Genomic DNA, 22,935 nt, shown 5'->3' with positions numbered 1-22,935 from the left:
GTAGGAGTGTGAGTTGGAGATGGAGTCCTGAGGAGTGAGAAGACAGAGGGTGCGGATGGCAGAGTGCTAAAGGGACTTGAGGGAGGCGAGATGGGAAGCAGGGAGACCAAAGAAGAGTGAAGAACAATAGAAAAGGTGAGAAAAGATGAGGGAGGAGATTAAAAGTTTGGTAGCATGGAAGGTGAGAGAAGAGCAAACTTTACGGATATTGAAGAGGTGGTATCGACAAGCATGGGAGGTGAGGGAAATATGATGGGTAAAAGAGAGGGAAGAGTCAAAGTGAATGCCTAGATTACGAGCATGGGTGGAGATGGGAAGATTGGAAGGGGGAAAATGAATGGAAGGAGGGGGAGGGGGAGAGGGAGGAGGAAGTGTGTTAGAAGGAAAGAATAAAACTTCAGATAGTAGCACCCAAATGGTAGAACGTATATACACACACTACTTCACACAACAGTACGGGTAGGATTGATCATTTTCTAATATCAATGAACATGCTACCAAAGTTTGATATATGTGAAATACAGGCTAGGACCCTCTCAGATCATGCCCCTGTCAAACGAGTGGTACAGTTGCAAATGGCAGGAAGGGGTCATAAAACCTGGGCCTTTAACATTTCCAGTGTTGACTGAACCTCTGTATAGACTCTAGAGCTTCAAATGACGTTGGTAATACTTTCCACTCAACAGGGGTTATGTGGATATGATGGTGACCATGAGAGAATCGTTCAAAGTCCATATTAGGGTATGTGTATTTCAAAAGTAATTGGAATGCTTAGAGATATTAGTAATAGGATGACAAGACTAGAACAGGAATTGGGCAACTTTCAGCAACAACATATGGTTCCACTAGATAAGAACACGTGTATATTTAAATGATAAACTCAATCAGTTGGGGAAAATGGTGGAAATGTAAATTAGGTTTGTGTGCAGGCATGTACTCGCTAAGAGATATGGGTAGCGGGATAGGCCAGACTAATCCCTGGCTTGCCTAGTCAACAGGGAAAGACGTAAGGGAGTGCTATAACAGGTTAAAAAGGACTGGCAGATCTAGACATTGATGTGTTGAAAAAATAGTAATGTATGTTTGTTGTAGGTCTCCAAGACTACACAATCAAGTGCAGAGTTTAGAGAATTCTTAGACACAATAGAGATCCCAAAGCTGAAAGGGTGAGGTGAAATACCAAGGGATTCCCTGTTTACCTTAGGGAAAAGAAAATACGGCTAGTGTTAAATTGCCGCCCCCAGATGGCCTGTCCGTTTTATAAAGAATGTATGGATATATTAGCGCAAGTGCTGCTCAGAATATGAGACATATGAAGTGCAGAGGTTGCCCACCTAATTACTAATGGCACACGTTATAGTACTTTTGATGGTGACAGATCAAGATCCTGAGCGGTGTGGCTCATATGACCTCTTTCAATGTTAAACACAGACTAAACATGGGAATGCTCTAGCCACTATGCTGGTGCTCAAACCAGAGGACAAAGCCATTTTGGCCTTTTAAGATACAATTGAGTGCCTATACAAGAACAAGACATTTGGAGGATCATTAATGCAGTTGATTGCATTATTGTATACCTTGCTGCATACACGGATAGTTACTAAGTCAGATTACATTAGTAAAAAAGAGGCACAAGACAAGCAAGCGTTTTAGCACAGCACATTGTTTGCGTTAGCAACAGAACCATTAGCACTATTGATAAGACAGAAGCATTTGCAAAGAGTGCTGCAAGTCAAGGAGCAGAACATTATTTATCACTTTATGTTGAAGATATGGTGATATATGTGAATGATCCAGATATGTACTATAAGGGTGCAGAAGTACGAGTCTGACACAGTGGTGGCATGTTTGTTGGCAAAGACTTTTATTTATATATAAAAGTAAAGAAAGGGAAAACCTATCTTGCTCTATTTCTACAAGGGGTTGCCCTACCTCAACAAAAGACTAAGGACTCTGTCAGGATTTCCAATAAAGTAAAATGTCCACCATCCTGTGTCCAAACCTATTTCCGTTCCTTACACTCTAGATAAACTAAGGAAAAACTGGGTGTCTTTGTGATCCCGAAAGAGGCCTCTCTCGTTCTGGACACCAAACCAAAATGTTCAGTTCTTGATGATAAACACACAAGTTGTTCTTTAACTAAAGAGTTCTTGGTGTTGGATGCTCCTCCAAGGTATACAAAGAACCACAAGATGAATGTGGGGTTTCCTTCCCTCCTCTTTTCCTTTCACAGTCTGCCTTATTTCACAAAACACTGTTTCCAAGCATAAGGGCGGAGTCTCTTCCCCTGTTCTTTTCCCGTTTCACAAATGTAACATCAAGTCTGGTTCACTATCCTGCCAGACTTGACTGTAGATCTTCTTATTCCAGTAAATGTCTCTTCTTTGGCAATGGGTCTTCAACCCCTTATCTTCACTTCTTGCACCTCTCTCTGTCTCAACTGGGTCCCAGACCCCTCTGGGTTGTCTCAGGACCTCCCTGAGTTGCCGTGGGCCACAGCCCCTTGGTTAAATGCTTTTTCAGTTTGATATGGGTCCTTGACCCCGGTGTGCTGTTCTTGTGGATCTTCCCAGACTTCATATGGGCCCAGACCCCTCAAGCCTGGTTCATTAACCTTCCAGGCACCGTTTCTCATACGTGTCTTTCTTTGATTTCCCCAAGTACTGGTATGAGGGAGATGGGGTTCTTCAGCCTTCCCCAACCACCTTCTTCATTCTCCTGTATCCCTAGCACCCGCTATGCTAACCTAGGTATCTTTTGTGGTGTCAACGGCTTGCTCAGGCAGCTTCGTGGAACTGCTTCTTTCTGCTGCAGGCTTTTGGATGCTTTCCAGTGGTCTCTGCATGTCCTCGCAGCGTTCCCAGGTCTGGTCCCCCACTGTGTGGGCTCTCGGTTGGACCGGGTGGTCCAACTTCAGGTTTCTACTGGGCCTCCGATTCTCCATCCTGGGCAACGGGGAACACAGCATGTGTTCGGCGAGGCTCCATCAGACTTTGCTGTTCTCCGCAGCTAGCCTCCAGCTGGCTCTCGGCTCCTCCAGGGTCCTTCTTCCCTTTTTATCTTTGGCTCTGGCTTTAGTTGACTGTACCGCATATGTTGGTCTGTGAAAATGCTTTTTCCTCTTTTCATGTTCTTCGTGTCAGTGGTTGTATGAGCTGCATGTGGGTAGCCCTCACTCTTCCTCGTCCTAGTATGCTCTGTCTGAATGGGATCTTCTACCTACATAAATGCATAGGCATGTGGAGTACACAGAGGATTGAGAGAGGTAAGAGGAAAGAGTGTGCATGCCACGTTCTCCCAAGATGTTTGTCACTGGTCCCATAGAGGGTTTTCCCTCCACATGAGATCCACCCACTGATTAACACCCGCAGGCGGAGTATCGGTCAGCGGCCTCACCTCCTGGCCTCATGGAAATACCCTGGGACTCCTCACAGTACCTACAGCCTATTATAACTGATGCTATAAGAAATTGAGAGTATTCTGTACTGCATATGAACTGGTCGAAGTCTTAAATATATCCATTAACTAGAGTAGCAAGTGTTATGCCAGCACACATTGGAATTAGATGGGCCCCGGAAAAGCTGAAATAACAGAAGACATTAATATCCCACAGAGTAGTACTCAATTTATCGACCTCAGAAGAAAGAAAGGCTGAGTTGACCCTGCCGGGATTCGAACCTGCCTCAGCAGGCTGTGCACAGATACCAGGTGTGAGCGCTTACTATAATTTAAGAGGAAGGGCTTTTAGTGCACCAAATAATTGTTGTTTCCATGTTCAAATGAAAACCCCAGAGGAACATTTACGTGCTGCTACTTACTTGTTATATACATTTTACCAAATAATATCATGCTTTCTAGAACCACACACTTTCTCAGTCCAGCTATGTTATAGTTGTTATGGTACGCTATAGATTTTTTGCAAATGTTACCAAAGTGAGGATGTGTGAAGAGTTTTATAATGGAATTCTGTTCGAATGGCTTACGTAATACTTACTCCTAATGACAGTTTGGAATGTAAATACTTAAACGTTGGTAATTATGGGCTTCTCTGGTGCCAGAGAAAAAATGAAATTGATTTCTTTAGAATTTTAGAGAACTAGCACATGCCACACAGTAACATACACTCTGCGTTTGGCTCGGGGTATGGCTTTGGGGTGCTTCTGCTTTTAATTTTTGTTTGGTTGTTTTTTGCAGGAGGTGAATTTCAATATGTTGGACACTGCTGAAGGCGGACTGTTAAAGAGTGTTGAAAGCCTGCTCTCTGAAATTTACATTCCAGCTCTTCGAACCATGGACCAGGGCTGGGGTGAATTGGAGGGTCCCCAACAACCAGCACATGTTAAACAAGACTTTCTCAGTTCGCTGGAGGGATTTGTTGGTGTTCTATCTGGAGCTCAAGAGAGCCTTACAGAGAAGGTACTTTCATGGGATGACTTGGGAGAAGAGCATTTGAAAAACTTATTTTTGCAATGAGGTAGTCCTCAATAAGGTTCACCTGAAAAGTATATTGGTGAACTGTTTCAAGGGTTAGGAAAAACATTAGGGGGAACGGTTGGTGTGCATGTGGTGATGTTTACAGTTTAACACTCTTATAAAGAAGCAAGAGAAAATAAAATGGCATGCAAAGATAGCCACATTCATTCAGCCAACCTTATTGCAAAATACGTTTTTAGTAAGAATGTTTTCCCATGGAACAATTTTTGAGTATGGTCTAAATGAGTATATTTTTCTGGCAATTAAATGTTTTGAAAGTAACTTTGTTTAAATTATTGTAGTATTATTTACAAAATTCATTGCACCTTGAAACAGGATTTTGCTAGATCCAGTTGAAGAAAGTCATGACCAGAAGTTACTCTCCGATGGTAATTTTGCACATTTGTGTTTTGAAGCTGGGACATTAATATTGTCTAGTGACCTTAGTGAATGTCACCAACTTCAATTTCAGCAGGAAGTCACTGCGAACGTATGAGTGAAAGCCAAAATATAGGCTTAATACGCTCCACGGTAGTCTTAAGCACCCACTGGGTGTTGGCTATGTTTTCCTTTGGATACTTTGGCTAAGTTCACTTGCAAAAACCACTAGGACATGTTGGGAAGAAAGTGTTTGGTGTTAAGTAGCAGCTGCAATGAGGTCTGCACTTTGTCAGAGCGTAACGCTCAAGTCAATTACCACAGCACCGCCGTGTGGCTGGTACTGCGTGCACACATGGCAATTGCGCATCCCCTCACGTCGTGACACACACGGGCATCACAAGGAGAATAAGGGGAAGCCGAACTGCACGCATGGGTGCGTTTGTCACCAGACTGAGACCAGCATGTGGTCCAGCATGTGGTCTAGCATGTGGTCTCGGTTATTAGCAGCAGGTGCGCGAGTACCACGTGTGATTCTGGGCGTCCAGTTGGGCCAAGACTCAACAACTAGCTAACAAAAATGGCAGAATCTGAGGATGAAATGGTTCGACAGAGGTTCCCCTCCTAAAAAACAAGTAGCAAGTAAACAGTGAGTGCATCCATCCCCATTTAGGAATTTGATGTCAGGGCACGCCCTCAGCACTATGCCCAAAGTGGATCACTTGGTCAACTAGATTTGAGCTGTATTTGGACAGCAACAAAGACTTTGTTCCCAGATAGAAGAAAAACTGCCCTGTTATTTTATGCAGGCACAGGTGTACATACATTTTTTAAAACACTTGTCCCCGCAGACGCCTTCTAGGGAAGTGCCAAGAGAGCGCTTGTTGACTACTGCAACCCACAAGCACATGCTGATTTCGAGCGCTTTGAGCTGCGCGAAGCAAGACAGGCGGTCTTAGAGCCGATTGATGCATTTCGCCCGTCTACGACTGTTGGAGTGCATGTTCACGCTGATAGATGAAAGTGACGAAATCAGGGCTCAAATGATCCAAGGCTGTCACTCGAAAAAGCTGCAGTTACAAGTCCTGAGGGTGCCAGCAATATTGTTGCAGTGCATCCCGAGCTTGACTGGACGCACAAACTGATGCCGCGTTCTAGGCCATTGACATCCATTAAGAACAGGCTGTTACCAAATGGCTACCAGGTAGGCCCAGTGACCAGCCCCCAAGCACTAATCACAGGCAGAGGGGAGAGGGATGTAATGCTTTTAACTAAAACATGGCGCCTGTGTGTAGTGCATTTTGGGTACTCCCAGAGCCATAATGGACATTTTCTTCAGCCCTCAGTGAAATATGCACATTTTCTACAGGCCTTAGGGAAATCTGCACTTGATGTGAACTCATAACGTTATGCATATTATTTCACTAGCACACATGTTTTCAACAAGACTCATTGCTTATGTTAGTCTGCGTTGCTTCAAGGACTGCTTTGAAGATGGTGCCAGCTGTTACCTGATAACGTTGCGAGGGAATCTTTCAAAGCTGAAGAAAAGTTATGTAGCTGTTTTCGTGCTTTCATGAGAAAGGCAAGAGTTTTGCCTCTTGATGTTACCATGAGTCTTTCCGGCCGGGGGCCTGTCGTGTGAAGGGGTGCAAGCACAATTTTGGTGCCAGCCCACTTACCAATAACACACCCTACACTCCCCACTCCAGGTTTGACTTTGCGCTACGGCCATGAACTCACGACTGGAGAGATAACACTTTCAACATAAAACTTTGACAGAAAGACAAAATAAAATGACAATAATTTAGCAGCAATATGGGAAGAAAAATGCAAGTTATAAAATTACAAATATTTAGAACACAGTCTCACGTTCTTTGTATCTAATGCTGGGGGACTCTGCTCATCTTAAACGAACTGCTGCTGATCGCCAGGTGCCTCCCCTCATATCCTTTAGCCAGTTCTTAAGTGAGATTGTTACTAGGCAGCCGCAGGGGCAAATCAAACTCCGGGCCCTTGCTCAATACGAGTCCACGGAAGAATCCCCCCTGAGTCATGTGTGCATGCACTCTTGTACTCTCGTGCTGTCAATCAGCGTGATGCAATATTCTAGAACTTTCTCAGTGCAAAACATGTTTACTGGCGGAAAAACCCCCTGAGTAATTCTCCAAGGTGCTCCCCCCTTTCAACTCGAAGCCCATCTGCAAAATCTCAGGAATGTCTCTTATCAGGAATGGCCGGGTCGAGGCAGCAATTTCTCATGTGAAAGAGGGTTTGTTTACGAAGGATAGCAGAGACACAGTATTCCAGGAGAAGCTGAAGCAGGCCGATTGCAATTAACCCCTAGAGAGCAAGCTTTCCGGCCCTGCACTCGGCTAGCTAGTGTCACAATATTACAAGACTGGCCATCTAGGCACTATAATGCTTTAACCACTCAAGCACATGCCTCCATTAGCTACTAAACTCGGTACTCTGCCCTGCTTTTACAAGCTATGCACTTGTGCACAATGCAGCCTTCCACCCCTTAGAGGCCTGCACATTCAATGTAGCTCACTATGCTTGATATCTAGGCACTACTAAAACATTACTAAGCCATCTATAAAGTTCTGTTTCAGCATTTAGTACACACTTCGAATAAGCTATTAGTCTTAGCTGTTAATGCAGCAATCTATGGACCTAATATGCAATATGGTTAGCTCAGCAGGTCAATGCACCGACGCAAATGCATCTACCCTTCACACTACATTCCACCCCTTTTTGAAGTGTGGGCGAAAATTCTGGTTTATATCTATTGTCGTTTTATACTGTGCAGTGATAACTGAGGTAGTTAAAGATCTTGGAGCTTTCCAAGAGGTTTACGCAAACTGTCTTCTAGTTGTCAGTCAGCTCTGCATGCAAGAATAATGTAAACCCACCTAAAAATAAATGTATACGATGTGAATATTGACATTTTAAAATAGCCATAACCTGGTTTACGCAAAATACCTAAAAAAAAAACAAATGGCTTAATCTAAATGTTTGCAGGTAAATGTAACTCCTTGTATCAGTGTGCTGGAGACAGCCGTCCCCAGAAAAAAATTGGAACTTGCTGGTTTAAAAAATTGTGCCATAAAATGCATCTAGAGTCCATTATAGTTTCATTTACCCGCCCTAAGGCTGCAAAAATGTCCTCGTACCAAACATTCAGTGAAAGCTTGTACTCTTGGCAGCATTTCTTCAAAGCAAAACTCAACATAAGCTCAGATAACTTATTTACGCACTCTTTCTTTCTTAAAGCATTTAACACTCTCGCCCGCACCCCTGCTGCCCCAACAATTCATAAATCATACTCATGGCTACGTGCAAGGTAGTAATTGTCTACAAAAAATAACTCTGTTTAAAGCAGCTAGTTTGGAAAAGCAAAACATTGTGTTTTCATAAATCCATCTCTAATTACATTTCACTGATAATAAAAACATGTATAGCATTACTGCAATTCAAGTGCTGTTTCACACAACTGTTTGTGTCACATTTGGTTATGTTACAGTCCACAACCCTTTGCGGTTGCATTCTCCACAGTCCTTTAGACAAAGCAAGCATGACATATCAAACCGGTTATTCGAACCATTAACTGAAACATTTGGGAATGTACATCATCAAGTGTCTGACAATATGTCAAGTCAGCACTGCGGCAGTTCTGTATAGTTATTACTCTGTTGGGCACTTCTTGCAGGTTGTAGTACAATTGTCATCACGTAAATTAGTAGCATTGAGTGCGGTGCAGGCAATGTTCAGTGTCCAAATGGTACCCCGCAATAGCCCGCCTTCTCTGAGAATGCAACTGCTTGACTGGTCAGAAACACCTAAAAATTCATCACGCCTACCCCCAATCATGGCACGCTAGGTTCTTGGTTTTAGCCTAGTAGCAGAAACAGACAGGAATGTTAGAATTATGCAAAAGTACAACATAAGTACTTACCACCCTTTTTGCTCAACATTTCCTCCACAAATCAGTAGTGCATTGCGGTCATATTTTGGTCAATGGTACCTCAGATGGACCTGTGTTGTGCAAAAGCACACTAAAAGTACCCCAGTCGATCACTACTCTGAATAGATCAATGCTTTTCTTCACCAATGCGTCCAAGGGTGCCAATTGGCAACTTGCTTACAGTCTCTAATGATCTCGATTTGGTTTGTCCTGCTGGCATTAACTCATTTTCAAAGGTAAAGTATTTTAGTCCAATACTGCCTGCTGCTGCTTGCACATTTTATATGCGCGCCCATTCAGATGGCCTTTTTCACCTCCTTGATCTAATAAAGTGACGTTTCTGTCAATTTAAAAGCGCATCCCTCATTTCCAAGCCAGATGCACTTTTAAATGTGCAGAAATTGTAGGCAACCCTGCGCGCACGGGATGTGGGGCTGCCACTGCATGACAGGGTCTTTCCTAACCCTGTCATGCATTTCTTTTAAGGTATGAACCGCTGCTGTGTCGCTTGCATTTCTGTTCCTCAAACAGGATAAAAAAAATGTGGGTTGCATTTTACAGTGGCAGGCACCTGGAGGGGGCCTGTCCCTGTGAAAGGCGCTGGGAGCTTGCAGAACACTGTCGGGAGAGCGATTCTATTCAAAGTACTGCCCATTTTGATGACAAAAATCTATCAAATGTTACAATTTGACCTATTTCGTCCAGTACTATTCAATCAATTTTTATAAATACTGAACATGTGTTGCGAGGGTGTCACCTGCTCCCCATGTTCAGTATTTTTGGTCTAGGTGGTTGCAGAAGTGTTTTGTCCTTTTTCCTCAAAATTGGAGGTAGGGACAGAAAAAAAAAGAAAATAATGAAAAAGGGACCCTCCGGAGTCGTATCCGACCCACGTTAGAGGGACGGATCTGGCACCGCAGGGTTGCAGGGGAAGTGCCAGCGACCAATCAGTTAAGTAGGGGGGGGGGGTGGTGGTGAAAGGTACATTTTGGGTTGTTTGGCTGAAGTGCAGATCAATTTGCAGCGAAATTCACTACGGTCAATTCCGCCGCAAATAATTACACTTAGGTCAAACAACCCAGAACACCATTCAAGGTAGCTGGCCAGCGCACAATTTGTGCTACAGCTCAAGCCTGTGGAAATGCGCCGGTCACCTTTGAGAATAAGGTTACTTGCTCATTTCCAAAAATGGGTTGCCTAAAAATAGCATATCCTCCGTTCTTTTTTTAAATGCCCCATTATTTGAGGAACTGGGTCAAAATCTACATTTAAAAAAAAAATGGTTACACTATGAGAGAGAGAGAGAGTGATGGGTGAGATGTGAAGTGATAGGCAAGAAAGCAGTGGGAGAGCAGTGGGTCTGAGGAGGAAGCGCTGCACAAGAGAGCAGAGGAAGCAGTGAGGCGGTGGGCCAGAAATGTGAGAGCGAGCAGAGGTACAGAAAGTAAAGGGAGCGTGTGGTCAGTGAGCCAGAAAGCAGAGAGGAAGCGGTTCGCCAGAAAGAGGCAGTGAGCTGCAGATTGGGAAAAAGGATGAGGGAATAGTGCGATAGAATGGGAGAAAGGCTGCAAGATGCAGAAGCAGCACAAAAGAATGAAGGACTGTATATTGCGGTAGGAATTGTAGAGTGTAAAGGTGTGAGTTGGGAGTATGATTTGGAGTGTGGCAGGGGCTGGGCAGTGCAAATTGTGACTTGACAGTGTGACATAGCATGTGAGTATTGGTATGACAGAGTGAGAGGTTAAGGAATGTAAGTTGTGATGGAGAGTTGGTGCGATGTGTGTTGGTGAGAGAGGTGTGTGGGTGTTTGGGGGATTGGAGAACATAGAAGGGGGATATTTTCAGCATTACAATTGATAATGATCAATTTAGTTAATACTATTAAATAGGCATGAACATTAAACCAGAAATGTAGCCAAATCAAACACTGTTCTGCTGGGACTCTTCCTATTAAATTAATACAAAAGATACATAATAATGATACCCTGGCTCTCTTGTAGCCTTGCACTCTGCCTATTGACTGCAATATGGCAATCTTGCACCCTCCAGTTAATACAAAATGTCCCGCAAAAATGCCGCAATAAATAGAGGTTTGTGCCGCAAAATTTGCCATTTCATGCTGCTAAATTTGCCATTTCATGCCGCAAAATCCTGGAGGGTCTGTGCAGCATTCCACCCCTTAGAGGCCTGCACATTCAATGCAGCTCACTATGCTTGATAGCTAGGCGCTACTAAAACATTACTAAACCATATATAAAGTTCTGTTTCAGCATTTAGTACACACTTCGAATAAGCTATTAGTCTTAGGTGTTATTGCAGCAATCTATGGACCTAATATGCAATATGGTTAGCTCAGCAGGTCAATGCACTGACACAAATGCATCTACTCTTCACACTACAGGGCCCATAGGAACTGTCAATAGGTAAAGACTTTAAAAGCCAGAAATTTATGGAAAATGCCATGACGCATTTGTGGATGGTTTAAAATTAGAGGCACCAGATCAGTCAGGCAGAAAGCTTCGCTTGAAGGGTGGACGCACTGCTTTCAGGCCCATTGACGCCAAGATCTCTCTACCTGTCTCTTTTGGAGCTTTTCAGCACATATTCTAGCGAGATGAGAATTTGTTTTGCTGTTGCTTCAATGGTGAAGTATTTTTCAACTTTTTACATTCTTTATATGTGTAGTAATTATTAATTCATTTATTATTTACATCTATGTATGCTTTTTGTGAATGAAAGACCATAAAGAGCCATTTTTTGAAGTTTACCTGAGAGTCTGTATGAATAATTGCCCTTCAGCGTCCAAGGTTTCTTCATCATTCAGTATGCTGGGGCTGTGAAATATATCTGTGCACTTTTGAAGCAAAACAAGGGCCCGTCGCAATCTGCCTCTAGGTCCTGCGAGACCTGCAGAGGTTTAATTCCCCATTGTAGTGGTTGCCTTGTGTGGGGAGCAAGTGTGGCTGCATGGGCCATTTTTCCAAAGTATGCAATGCTGGAACATTCGTCCCGCCCTTGAGAGGCCTGATGTAGCGGCAGGCCCACATGCTGCAGATGGAATTTGAAGAGGCTCAGAAGCAGGAAGACTCATAAGATGATCAGGATGTGCTCATTATCTCAGCACTTTGCCACAAGCCCACGAAACGGAAGCAGCCTTGGTGCCGGATCCTCATTAAAGGGTACCAGATGCCGGTCATCATTGACACAGGGGTATCAGTCATAGTGAAGAGTATGAAGCAGTGCGACAACATGAGATGTTGCCCGTCCATCCGACGAGGGTGAGAATTTTCACATGTGGAAGTGGCATACTGGTTCCTCTGCATGGCGTCGCAAGAATGAGGTTTCAGCATGGGAAAGTTAACGTGACAGATATGAACACAGCCACCCTGTTGGGCTGTGACATGGTTGAAGAGCTGGACTTGGCCAAGTTCACAGTTGCTGTTCATTTAGAAGACATTGATGACCTACTCAAAGAGTTTGCAGAAGTGTTCGACGGTATTGGCTGTTTGCGCTCTCACGTGATCCACCTCCACATTGATCCCACTGTCCAGCCAGTAGCACTCAAGCACTGGTGTATACCGTTCAACCTGAGAGTCAAAGTGGAAGAGGAACTGCCTTGAGGAGGCAGGAATTATCTAGAAGGTCAGCAGTCCGACATCGTGGGAGTTGCTCACCGTCATGACTCGTAAACCTAACAATTCGCAGGAAGTCTGCATCTTTGTAGACGAGTAGCTTGGGTCTCTAGGCCCAGCATGCGCAGGACCCACATCTGGGGATGCTTGTGGTCCCATGCAGAAGGGATATGACCTAGCAGTTCGGGCTGGACTGCCCCTTTTGGGGTGGGAACAAGCCTGATTTGCATATGGTCTTTCCCTTCTGTAATGGCTTGGCAGGCGAAGAACGATGGTCTGGAGGGTTGCCCAGAGCAATGCCAGTGCTTAAGATTCATTCTAAACCTTTCAGCCATCAGCTCTTTGTTTTTGCTTTGCCACAAAGAATGCACCTTTCATCACTTGACTAAGATTGCATTTAGGTATTTTCAATTGATTTAAAGTGTTAGACCTCAATGTTCTGGTATTTCCTTTTCTTTGGAACATTTCTGTTAAATAGTAGGGTCTGTTTCCCCTTAGACATTTGTATGTAATAGTCAGTAGCTGGTACTGGATCCTAGAGGCAACAGGGAGCCATTGTAAACTGTGCCTAGCCTATGTGACATGATCTCTTTTTCTTAGTCCAACGATAGTTCTGACCATATCATTCTGAAGAATTTGTAAATGTACAATATCACATTTAGCTACTCGCACCAACAAGCTACCACAATAATCTATCTTAGATCTGACAATAGCTCTGGCAACCGTCTCACAATTTATTTGAGAGATAAGACATGAGGTTGCTTATGTGGGCCTTCATATTTAGATATTGATCCAAAACTACTCCTAAGGTCTTCACCTTTTTTTTAGTTTCTATGGCACTGCCTGCTATTTTGAAGTGTTTATATTTAGTTTAGTTTAGTTTATTATTTGATAATGCGCACCAAACCTAGGGGTAACCGGGCGCAACAGTACAAGAATACTTAAGCTTGGTTACATACAGTAAATGCATACATGTTATAACAGTAATTACAGTGCAAATGTACATCAGATCACACAGGGGGAGGGGAGGGGAAGGTCTATATTACAACTTTCAGTATCATCTAGTTTGTTGATTTTATTTTTCGTGCCTATTACTATAAGCTCTGTCTTTTCCTTATTCAGTGCTAAGCCATTTCCCATCATCCAGTACTCAATAATTTCATATACTTCATTTAACCTTCTTTCATCTTCTTCATGTTGTCCTGACATAGGGATGACACATTGAGTGTCATCCGCAAACTTGGTGAAGCCTATATTCCTTTTTTCAAGTAGATCGAAGAATGCTGCTGTAAATATATAACGATTGGTGATAGGCATGCACCTTGTGGCACCTCACATTTGAGTATTATAGGGGTTGCTTTCGCATCCCCACACCAAACTCTGCAACTCCAGTTACTTAAAAACGATTCCACCCACATGGCCGCATTATCTGAAAACCCTGCTACCTCCCTCAATCTGGTGACTAGTTGAGTATAATCCACCATATCGAAGGCGGCAGAAAGATCTAACAGCATTAATGTCACTGCCTGTCCCTTATCCATGTATTGCAATATTTGTGATTTTAAGTCCAACAATGCTGATTCTGTACTGTGTCCCTGTCTAAAACCTGATTGCAATTTATTCAGCATATTTTATTCCTTCAGAAAGGTCGACAACTGTAAATAAGTCACCCGATCAAGGATCTTGAGTAAAAACTATGTGTTTGTGATGGGTCGGTAATTTCATGCTGTTTTGAGACATATACCTGGTTTTTTAATTAGAGTAGTAATCCAAGCCTCTTTGAGATTATCCGGGTTGCGGTTTTCTAAAAAAGAGGTATTTACACATTTTCAGAGTACACCAATCAATTGTGGTGTACATTCCTTTATAACCACAGTTGACATACATCCCCTTTGCAAAGTGTGGGCTTAAGTGCAGCAATGATTTTCACTAGTTCATCTGAAGTAACTGAACTGATGTTCTGTGTTTTTAATCTGTCGTATGGCCCCCCTCTGTATGGCTAGTCTCTTTAATTAGAGGGATTTCCTTTTTAGTTTCAATCCTTTTTTTTATTGTATCAATTTTGTCAATCATGGCATTCTAGATAGTATTGCACCAATCATAATTATTTTCGATTGTGTCTCTATTTGCATATTCCCATTGACACAATGGACTACCAGCACACACACATGAATACAGATACCACAATGCAACATGATAGATACTCATTCATTGTATCGCAAAGTGTGACATGCCAACAAAGACCAGTAAGTCTTGCAGTTCCTCAGCCAAGTACTCAGGTACATGACACCGTCAAGTGAGAGATACAGACACTAGAAACCCACAGAGGTACAAGTAACCAGACATCAGGGCACATGCACAAAAGCAATATACAGGCCCAAAACAGGCACCATGTCATCTTGCCATGACAACCATAGACCCTGGAAATGACAACTGCTGCAAGTGAGTTGGGTGCATGTGGTAACACAACAATGCAAATTCTGCTTGAAACAACATGCACATACTGTGATAGCAAGACATGTGGTGCAATGAAGCCCCTAATGCCCATCAACATGATGTGGTTAATGGCATCAACTACGCAATGCACTGTGAAGGACACCTTTGTCCTTTCTGCTTGCAGGAGACTCTGGACCTGCAGATGCCGTGGTTCATGACATCTGTGCGGGATCAACAGATGCCACAGGAGTTTTCTTACAGTGATGCACACAGCAGGACCAGGGTCTCTATAGAGCGGACCTTTGGCCTCCTGAAGGCCCGTTCCTGCTGCCTGGACCATACTCGAGGGACACTTCTATATAGGCCTGAAAAGGTAGGAGAATTTGTGCTGGTCTGTGCCATGCTGCACAATATATGCCGGAGGAGGAATGTCCATCTATCCCCTGATGTGGACATGCCACCACCTGAGGATTCCGATACACTGCCTGTGGCTACTGCATTTGGACGCATTGGCTGGGATGATGTCAGAGCAGGACGAATGGTTTGGCGAGGACGTTCAACCTACCAGCACTTTGAGGTCGTACCAATGATATATAGAGCACTATATAAATGCCAAATAACATAACAGGAACTAAAGGGCAATTTTCTTTTAGCACATTTCTATACACATGCCATGCACCACTGTATATATTGTCACATTAATGATTAAATCCATGGACACAATAAGGAATGCCCTGGCATTGCTTCAGGTGAACTAAGGTTTAATGTGAAAATGGTAACACACACCCTCCCCGACCCCAACACACCATTCCCCTTCCCCCACCCCACAACACCATCCCCAACACACCATCCCCCCTCCCCACCCTACAACACCCTCCCCAACACACCACCCCCTCCCCCACCCCACAACACCATCCCCTCTCCCTCACCCCACAACACCATTCCCCCTATGCACCCTTGTGCCTATCTACAAGTTCAGAGTCACTTGCAGGGACTCTTCCCCTTCATGGCTTCCCCCAGCAACTTCAGGGCCAGAATGCGCTCAGAACAGCGCCTTTGGGTTCTCGACAGGGAACCCTCCATTGGGGTCATAGAACCTGATTGTACTGACCCTGGCCCCGTATGTGTTGCATCCTGAGCTCCATGTTCCGCTGCATGGCCTCGGCAAATGCTGAGATGCCTTCAGTGAGCTCACGTACACGCTGCCTGTAGACAGTTAAGGCGGCAGATGTAGCCACCTAAGCCCGGTCACGCTCCATGGACCACACAATTGGGCATGTTGCACCATGGATGCAGTCCCAGATGGCCTGGAGGTGGAGGTACAGTGTGATGGCAATTGACTCCCATTTTCTAGAGCTAATTTCCCTCGCCTAGTGAGTCCCCCAGCAGCTTTGCTGGATTTCTGGAGTTTATTTTTTCCACCTGGTAGGAGTGTACATCCTTTTTCCACTCTTACATGTGTTTTGGCCTACGTGTTTTTACTCATTGTGTGAGCTTGGGCACTGGAGCACACCACTCCATGTGCCCCTGTTCTTGTACGGGTTACACAGCACCTTTAGTGTAGTAACCCCAGGCTGTTTTTAAGACTTCCCCCTGACTCCATTTCGCTGGGGCTGACTACTGTCCCCCAGAGAAAGGTAAAGCTGCCATTTACTTTACATAGTCATTTTCACCACAGACCCAGTAAACCCCATCTTACATGGAGTACTGGAAAGGGCTAATCTGTACCCCTTTTCTGTCTGTACCTCCCTGAGCATTGTTTCGCTCTTTTAACATTTAGACTTGGCTGGTGGCAGTGGTATCTACCCTAACCTTTCTACCGTGATTATATTAGATAAACGTGGTACTGTTCTTGGCCATTATATTAGCCTCGAACATAAACCCGCTTGACCAAATCGTCTTTCTTTTGGCTCCGGTTGGGTTTATTCGCCATTTCGTTTTGTTAAAGTCCTTCTTGTGTTTTACTTTGCGCGGCAAACTAGGTTCATCTTCTTTGTTCACCGTCTTTTGGCGGGCTTCTGCAGAGAAGCCCTCCTCTTGGCGCCTGGGTGTCTAGGTAGACTGAATGTGGGGAAGGGGTGTAGTCACCCCCTGCACAGGGTATCCTAGGAAACCCAAGTCGCACTTTGCCATGATTGGCTGAGGTGGTTGTCCCGGTTGGACAACCCCCCTGCTGCGTAATTGACAGCCAGACTGTGTGAATGGGGATTTTGCGCATAAAAGGCAGGTCTCTTGGGCTAGAAGTCATAGTCGCCTCTGGAACTACAGGGAACCGAAGAGAAGTGGAGAGAACGACGGCTGCTGCAACTACCCCGTCCCGGTGAAGCCCTGCTGCAGTCCTGAGCTATCTTCCCTTCAATGACTAAGAGGAGATCCAGTCCGGAGTCTTCTTCCCTTGAGCCTGGTGGGGATAACCAGCTCATCTTCTTCAGCCAGACATCTCTGCCGTGGTCGAAATAGCTGCACACTGCTGTAGTGGTCCGGATAGCCAACTGCTGAGCCTCTCCTGTTTTTAAGGAGCACACCTTTTTCGTTGTCGCTGCTGCCGGCTTCATCCCTGTGTGGTGCAGACCCCCTTCAGGTATCCTCCTTCACAACGAAGCTCCAGGAATCGTGAGTCTGCGGGAAACCAACAGGAACAACTGCCAGGGCACCAGCTGCATCGTTGGAATAAGGTACTGTGTTCTACTCGAGGAAACTGGGTGAACCCCTTTTCTTCATCCTCAAGGCTCGTCCTTGTCTTCCCTCCTTCTTATAACTTTTGCTTCTGAACATTGACAATATCCAAGTACTTTTGGGCTATGCTGAATCGTGTACTGTCTAACGGTGTGATCTTCGGCAAAGGTCTCCGGTGTCACTTAAACCTAGCTCCGACCCGTTGACTTTTGAACTCCTGTTTCTGAGTGTATCTCAATACTGTCTGCCTAACCTAAATATTGCCTGTGATTTTTGCCTCTAACTCCCTCTGGGTATCTCAGGTGCTAAGTGTGCATTTGCCCCGGTAGCATTTCATGTCACGGATACGCGTTTATTGAGTAGACCGAACTGTCAAAAAGTGATCGCAACCGTATCCGCGGTATCGTGTTTTGTTCATATCACCGGTTCATTCAAACACAGGGTACTTACCTTGAGACATAATGTACAAAGTGAATTGGTTAGTTGTATATTTAACGTGTGGTTTTGTTTAAAGTTTAATAGAGGTGTTGTGTTTATAACTGATGGTTTAAAAATAAATGTACTTATATTTTTTACCTGAAACCTTGAGTCAGTGTTTGCTTGAGTCACAGTAATTGTGGTCCCTTTGTGTAATCTCTGCTACTGCTCATATATTCTTGAGATAAGCCTGGCTGTTCTGCTACTGCTACCACTATAACTTAGTAGCACAGGCTTGTACCAAAGGTAAACTTGTATTCTTAATTCTGTGTAGTGTTCCCTAAGGGCACTGCATAGGATTCTGCCTAACATCTGGCAAAGCTTGTTGGGTGCTGTGGCTATGGGGAATGTGTGAAAATATAGCGCTTAATAAATAAATAGCTCCACATTCCCAGTACAACCGGAAAAACACCCTTGCTTGAGCTACATTGATAACTTGAGGAGCCCAGTGCACTTCAAATCACTCTATGGCATGGTGCATCTCAGTGAAAAGATGAACATACCCAGAGCCAATACACAATGGCCATAGAATCCGGGCAAAGAAATTAACAAACAGTATTGGAGTAATGTTTGTATGCTAACAGACGAGGTGTCACTCAACTCCAGATGCAGTCTCATAAAATATAAACTCTGTAAGTGTGCAGAAGTAAGGCTCGGACACAATGGTGGCATGTTTTTGGGGTAAAGACTTTTATTAAATAAGAAAGAGTTGGGAAAAGTCCTCTCTATCCCTAAAGCTAAGAGGGGTTTCCCTACCTCAAGGAAAATTGTCAGGCAGTCCAAAACTAAAAAGTCTCTCACTGTTGTGTCCCAAAACCTACTTCTGTCCCTAACACTAATAATCTTAGTTAACTGTGCAAGGGTGATCTCTTCTTAAAATATACAGCGTTCTTGGTGTTTTCAATCAAGTGAAAAGTTCCCTGTTTCGCTGGTTTTAAAGTGATGCAAAATAATGTTCCAAAATACAGGATGCCAATGCTAGGGTGTACTCCTTTCCCCTAGACTTCTTATTATCATTCGTTACTGGATAATCGACGAAGAACTGCTTCTTGTTTTCACAGTTGTCATATCCTACCAGCTTGACATGCTATGTTACCAATCATATAAATCCTTTGATCAGTTTCAGGGTTCTTGACACTCTTCTTCCCAGTCTCTCATATGGGTGCGGGTTCCAGACTCACAAAAGTAGCTTGGTTCTCTCTCCTGCCAAGCCAGCGTATTCTCATGGATTGTCTTTCTTTTTTCTCTCACAGGGTCCCAGACCCTCTTGGCTTTAAACTTTGGTTTCTCATTTAGGTGCGGGTCCCAGACTCGTACTGTGGCGTTGTATCTGCTTGGTTCTTTCTCATGCCAAGTAATACAACTCTCTCTCACTTTCTTCAGGGTCCCAGACTTCCTCTTTCCAGTACCAGCTCCCGGCCAACCCGCGTACCTGTTTGCGTCCTTCTCTGAGGTATTTGCGGTTCCCAGGCAGCTGTGTCCCTTCTGGATGCTGCGGTAATGTTTGGGAATCTAGCGGGGTCTGGAATGGCTTGTGGTCTGATGCCTTTTTTTGACTGCATTGTCTGTCTCTTCCGTGCTTCTGGGCGGCAGAGAGGATTTACTCTTTCCTCCAGTTCGGGCTTCCCTTGCGGCCTGCGTCAGCTGCTCCCGTCCCTGGGTCCCACTGTTCCTCTTCAGGGGACGTCTCTCTCTCTCTTGTGTGTGCCAGCTGCCCCTGATTTTTAGCTTGAGCTTCCGCTTCAGTGCACAGCATGTAAGAGGAGAAACAGAAAGTCTAGAAAACCAAAAGGAGATGGGGAAAAAGGAGCAATACATTTTTAGAGATCTCTTAAATGAGGAAAGTTCAGTGCAAAGACAAAGATCAGTGGGCAGCATATTCCACATGCGATGTGCAATAGAATCAAAGTAGGTACTACAAAATCGAGCCAGTCTATAGCGAGGCTGCTTGAGTCTATTAGAGTTGTTAGATCGGAGACGACAGGAGATACAGGGTCACCTAATCCTTTTCTTCAGATAAGGAGGTGCTCTTTTACTTGTAAGTAAGGAGAAGAATTTTATAGGTGACACAATGTTTAACTGGAAGCCAATGCAGGGATCTATGAGTCTCAGTGACATGCTTTCTTCTCGCCAGACCACAAACAGCTCGAACAGCATTATTCTGAGCCAGCTGTAACGAGGCCAGGTTGGACGCAGAAGTGCCTGCCAATAGACTATTTCCATAGTTCAGTTTAGAGTGGACCAGAGCAACAGCAAGGTTAGCAGTATTAGTTGTAGAAGGAAGGGCTTGTTTTGCCTAATGAGGCTAGTAGTGTAGTCACAGGATCGCTTCACCTGGCTAACATGCTTATTCATGCAAAGAGAGGCATCAATATAGACACCAAGAGTCTTGACCCAGGAGCTGGTTTTAATAGAAGTATCACAAATGTCAAAGGCGGCATTCCTGGGATCTAGTTTATCAAGGCGTTAGGTAGTGCCCACCATCATAAGTTTGGTTTTGTTCCTGTTAAGGGCCAGTGAGTTGTTAATCATCCACTCCTCAATCAAAGTATAGATAGAAGTGATCCTGAAGCGATCCCTCTGATAGTCGCCAGTCAGCTTGATCAATATCTGGGTATCATCGGTGTAGTTAGTGTAACCCACGCCGATGCTATCCAGAAGATCAAAGAAAGGACGAATATAGAGGTCAAAGAGGGTGGGAGAAAGGCATGTGATAACCAAGGCGAGCAAAATTGAACAATAGATGAATGATTGAAACCAAGATTCTATTCCTTTTTGACAGTGTGGTCCGACACCGCGTGCATGCTCATTCGAAGGTCTCCATAAGGTAGCCAACTGAGTGTTGACAAAGGTGAAAGAGTGGCAAAGAACTGTGCATCAAAGAGGTCTTGCGGTGGGTCAAGCTAAATCCTGCGCACAATCGAAAATCTAGGATGTTGATACTGCCAAGAAAGTTGATGACGAAGTAGATAAAGTTGGTCCGACCCCGAACGAGGGAGATTAATTGAAAGCTTTTGGTTAAAGCAAGTTTGTGTTAAAGTGAATCAAATTGGTCCGAGCCCAGTGGAGGGGGATTCATTGAACATTGTGTTAAAACGGATCTGAGCCCAGCTGAGGGGGATCCGAGGTGAACCATGAATCACCCAAGAAATTGGATACGTCAAAATCCTACAAGCATTGTGTTAAAAGGGATCTGAGTCTGGCTGAGGCGGTTCCGAGGTGAATAGTGAATCAACTGAGAAATTGGGTATGTGTGAAGTCCTGAGAGGAAAGGAACATTATTGTTTGTCGCATTAGGCCCTCTGAAAGAAGAGACTTTGAAAGGCAAAGAGACTTGGGCACAGAAGGCCCTGATGCTAATGTTCGAACTGCACCCTCGTGCTAAAGAAGCCAGAGATTGTGCTAAGCTTGAGTGTGCTGACTTGCCCTGTGCTGAAAACGTGGGCAAGGGAGGTCAACGCTTCTTTGTTTTACATAACATTGTTTCCCACAGTATTTGTATTTAGAGGTAAGGATTGGCAATAGGTTAATTACTCTATGCCCTTTTATTTTGACAAGACACCACTAGGACTGTGTTAATATTATTTGATGGTCGTAGCTTGCTCCCATCTTTAGATTTAGGATTAGGTAGGCGTTTTACCAACCCTTTTTTGAAGTTCAATAAACACCCTTGAACTGTGGTCACTTGTGTCTGTCTTACTGTTGATAGGATGCCTTCCTTACACTCTCCATTATATATTACCTCATACACACCTAACATTCTCTGCATTCTATGCATGCAGTCATCTGCCTACAGCTGACTCCATACTACCGTTCCTATGCGGAAACGCACGTGACAGCAGACAAGACCTGGGGTCATGTGTGCTGTGGTGCAGTATGAGGTGATTTGTAGACGAGAAAGAGGCATGTGTATCACAGGCTTGCCTAAGGCAGACAGTGAATTTGCATTTTATAAAAATATTATGACTGATTCTATATCGGCCATAGTATATCTTTTCTTAAATCTTTTCATTGATCTTAAAACAGAGAACCTGTGTCATTGTTTAAACTCTGTAATTGCTAGTGTGGCGTTATCATTAATAAAAGCCCTGAATTGTGGCAGCATGCCATTGATGACATTCTTCCACTTGGTTGCTGCTTCTGATTTGGCATTTCTCTGCACCCTTACGATTGCTCTGTGGGTTGAGTGCCTAGTGTTGAGTGCTGTGTGCACTTCCAGATGCAAGTTTGAATATTTTCGGTGCTAGCACATTCCTTTTATCCCTTTTTGCATGGTTCAATTCAGCTTTTCAAATGTTTGTAGTTGATGAAATACCATCAGAGGTTTACTTAAGTAATTCCGTTTTCAACCATTCCTACAGTTGAGCAATCCCTCATACTGCCAGTGAAGTTACCAAATACAGTTTCATTTGAAAGCCATGGTGGTTCCATAATTTGCCAAGTTGTAGTTGGATGAAATACCCTTTTTAATCTGTATCTCACTGACATAGAAAATATTTGGCCGCACATTATTACTTTTCCCATAAAAATTGGTCATTTGAAGGTTAATTGGCTTGCTTATGCAGATGATATTCTGCTTTTCGATCGGACGCCTTTTGGCCTTCAGAATAAACTCCAAGCATTCGCTTCTTATGCTGCCACAAATAATCTTTGCGCAAATGTAGGAAAGTCGAAGATCTTGGTCTTTACTGGGAAAAGGAAAATTGCCCATTATACATGAACTTTAAATGGAGCCATAATTGAACAAGTCTCCTCTCTTAAATATCTGGGATACGTTGTATCTGATTGTTTGTCCATTGATAATTGGCAAATTTCCATTAAATTAAGGGCACATCCTTTAATTTCACAACTGAGGATCATTCGGAGAACATTTTGTATGTTTTCACTGGAACCGTT

The 22,935-nt window shown here is 44.0% G+C and overlaps 1 protein-coding gene across 1 annotated transcript in view; it reads left to right on the top strand.

Annotated features, from left to right (window-relative positions):
• Positions 1-22,935, top strand: part of DNAH5 (dynein axonemal heavy chain 5) — a 4,235,244-nt gene that overhangs the window by 309,073 nt on the left and 3,903,236 nt on the right. Inside the window, exon 5 of the mRNA XM_069613779.1 lies at positions 4,195-4,416. Within this exon, the coding sequence (XP_069469880.1) occupies positions 4,195-4,416 (222 nt within the window). The remainder of the gene's footprint in view (positions 1-4,194; positions 4,417-22,935) is intronic.

Source organism: Ambystoma mexicanum, chromosome 5p (genome assembly GCF_040938575.1).
Source record: "Ambystoma mexicanum isolate Mex_15411 chromosome 5p, UKY_AmexF1_1, whole genome shotgun sequence".
NCBI classification, from domain to species: Eukaryota; Metazoa; Chordata; class Amphibia; order Caudata; family Ambystomatidae; genus Ambystoma; species Ambystoma mexicanum.
Note: the sequence above shows the minus strand (reverse complement) of the source record. Positions and strands in the feature narration are given on the sequence as shown.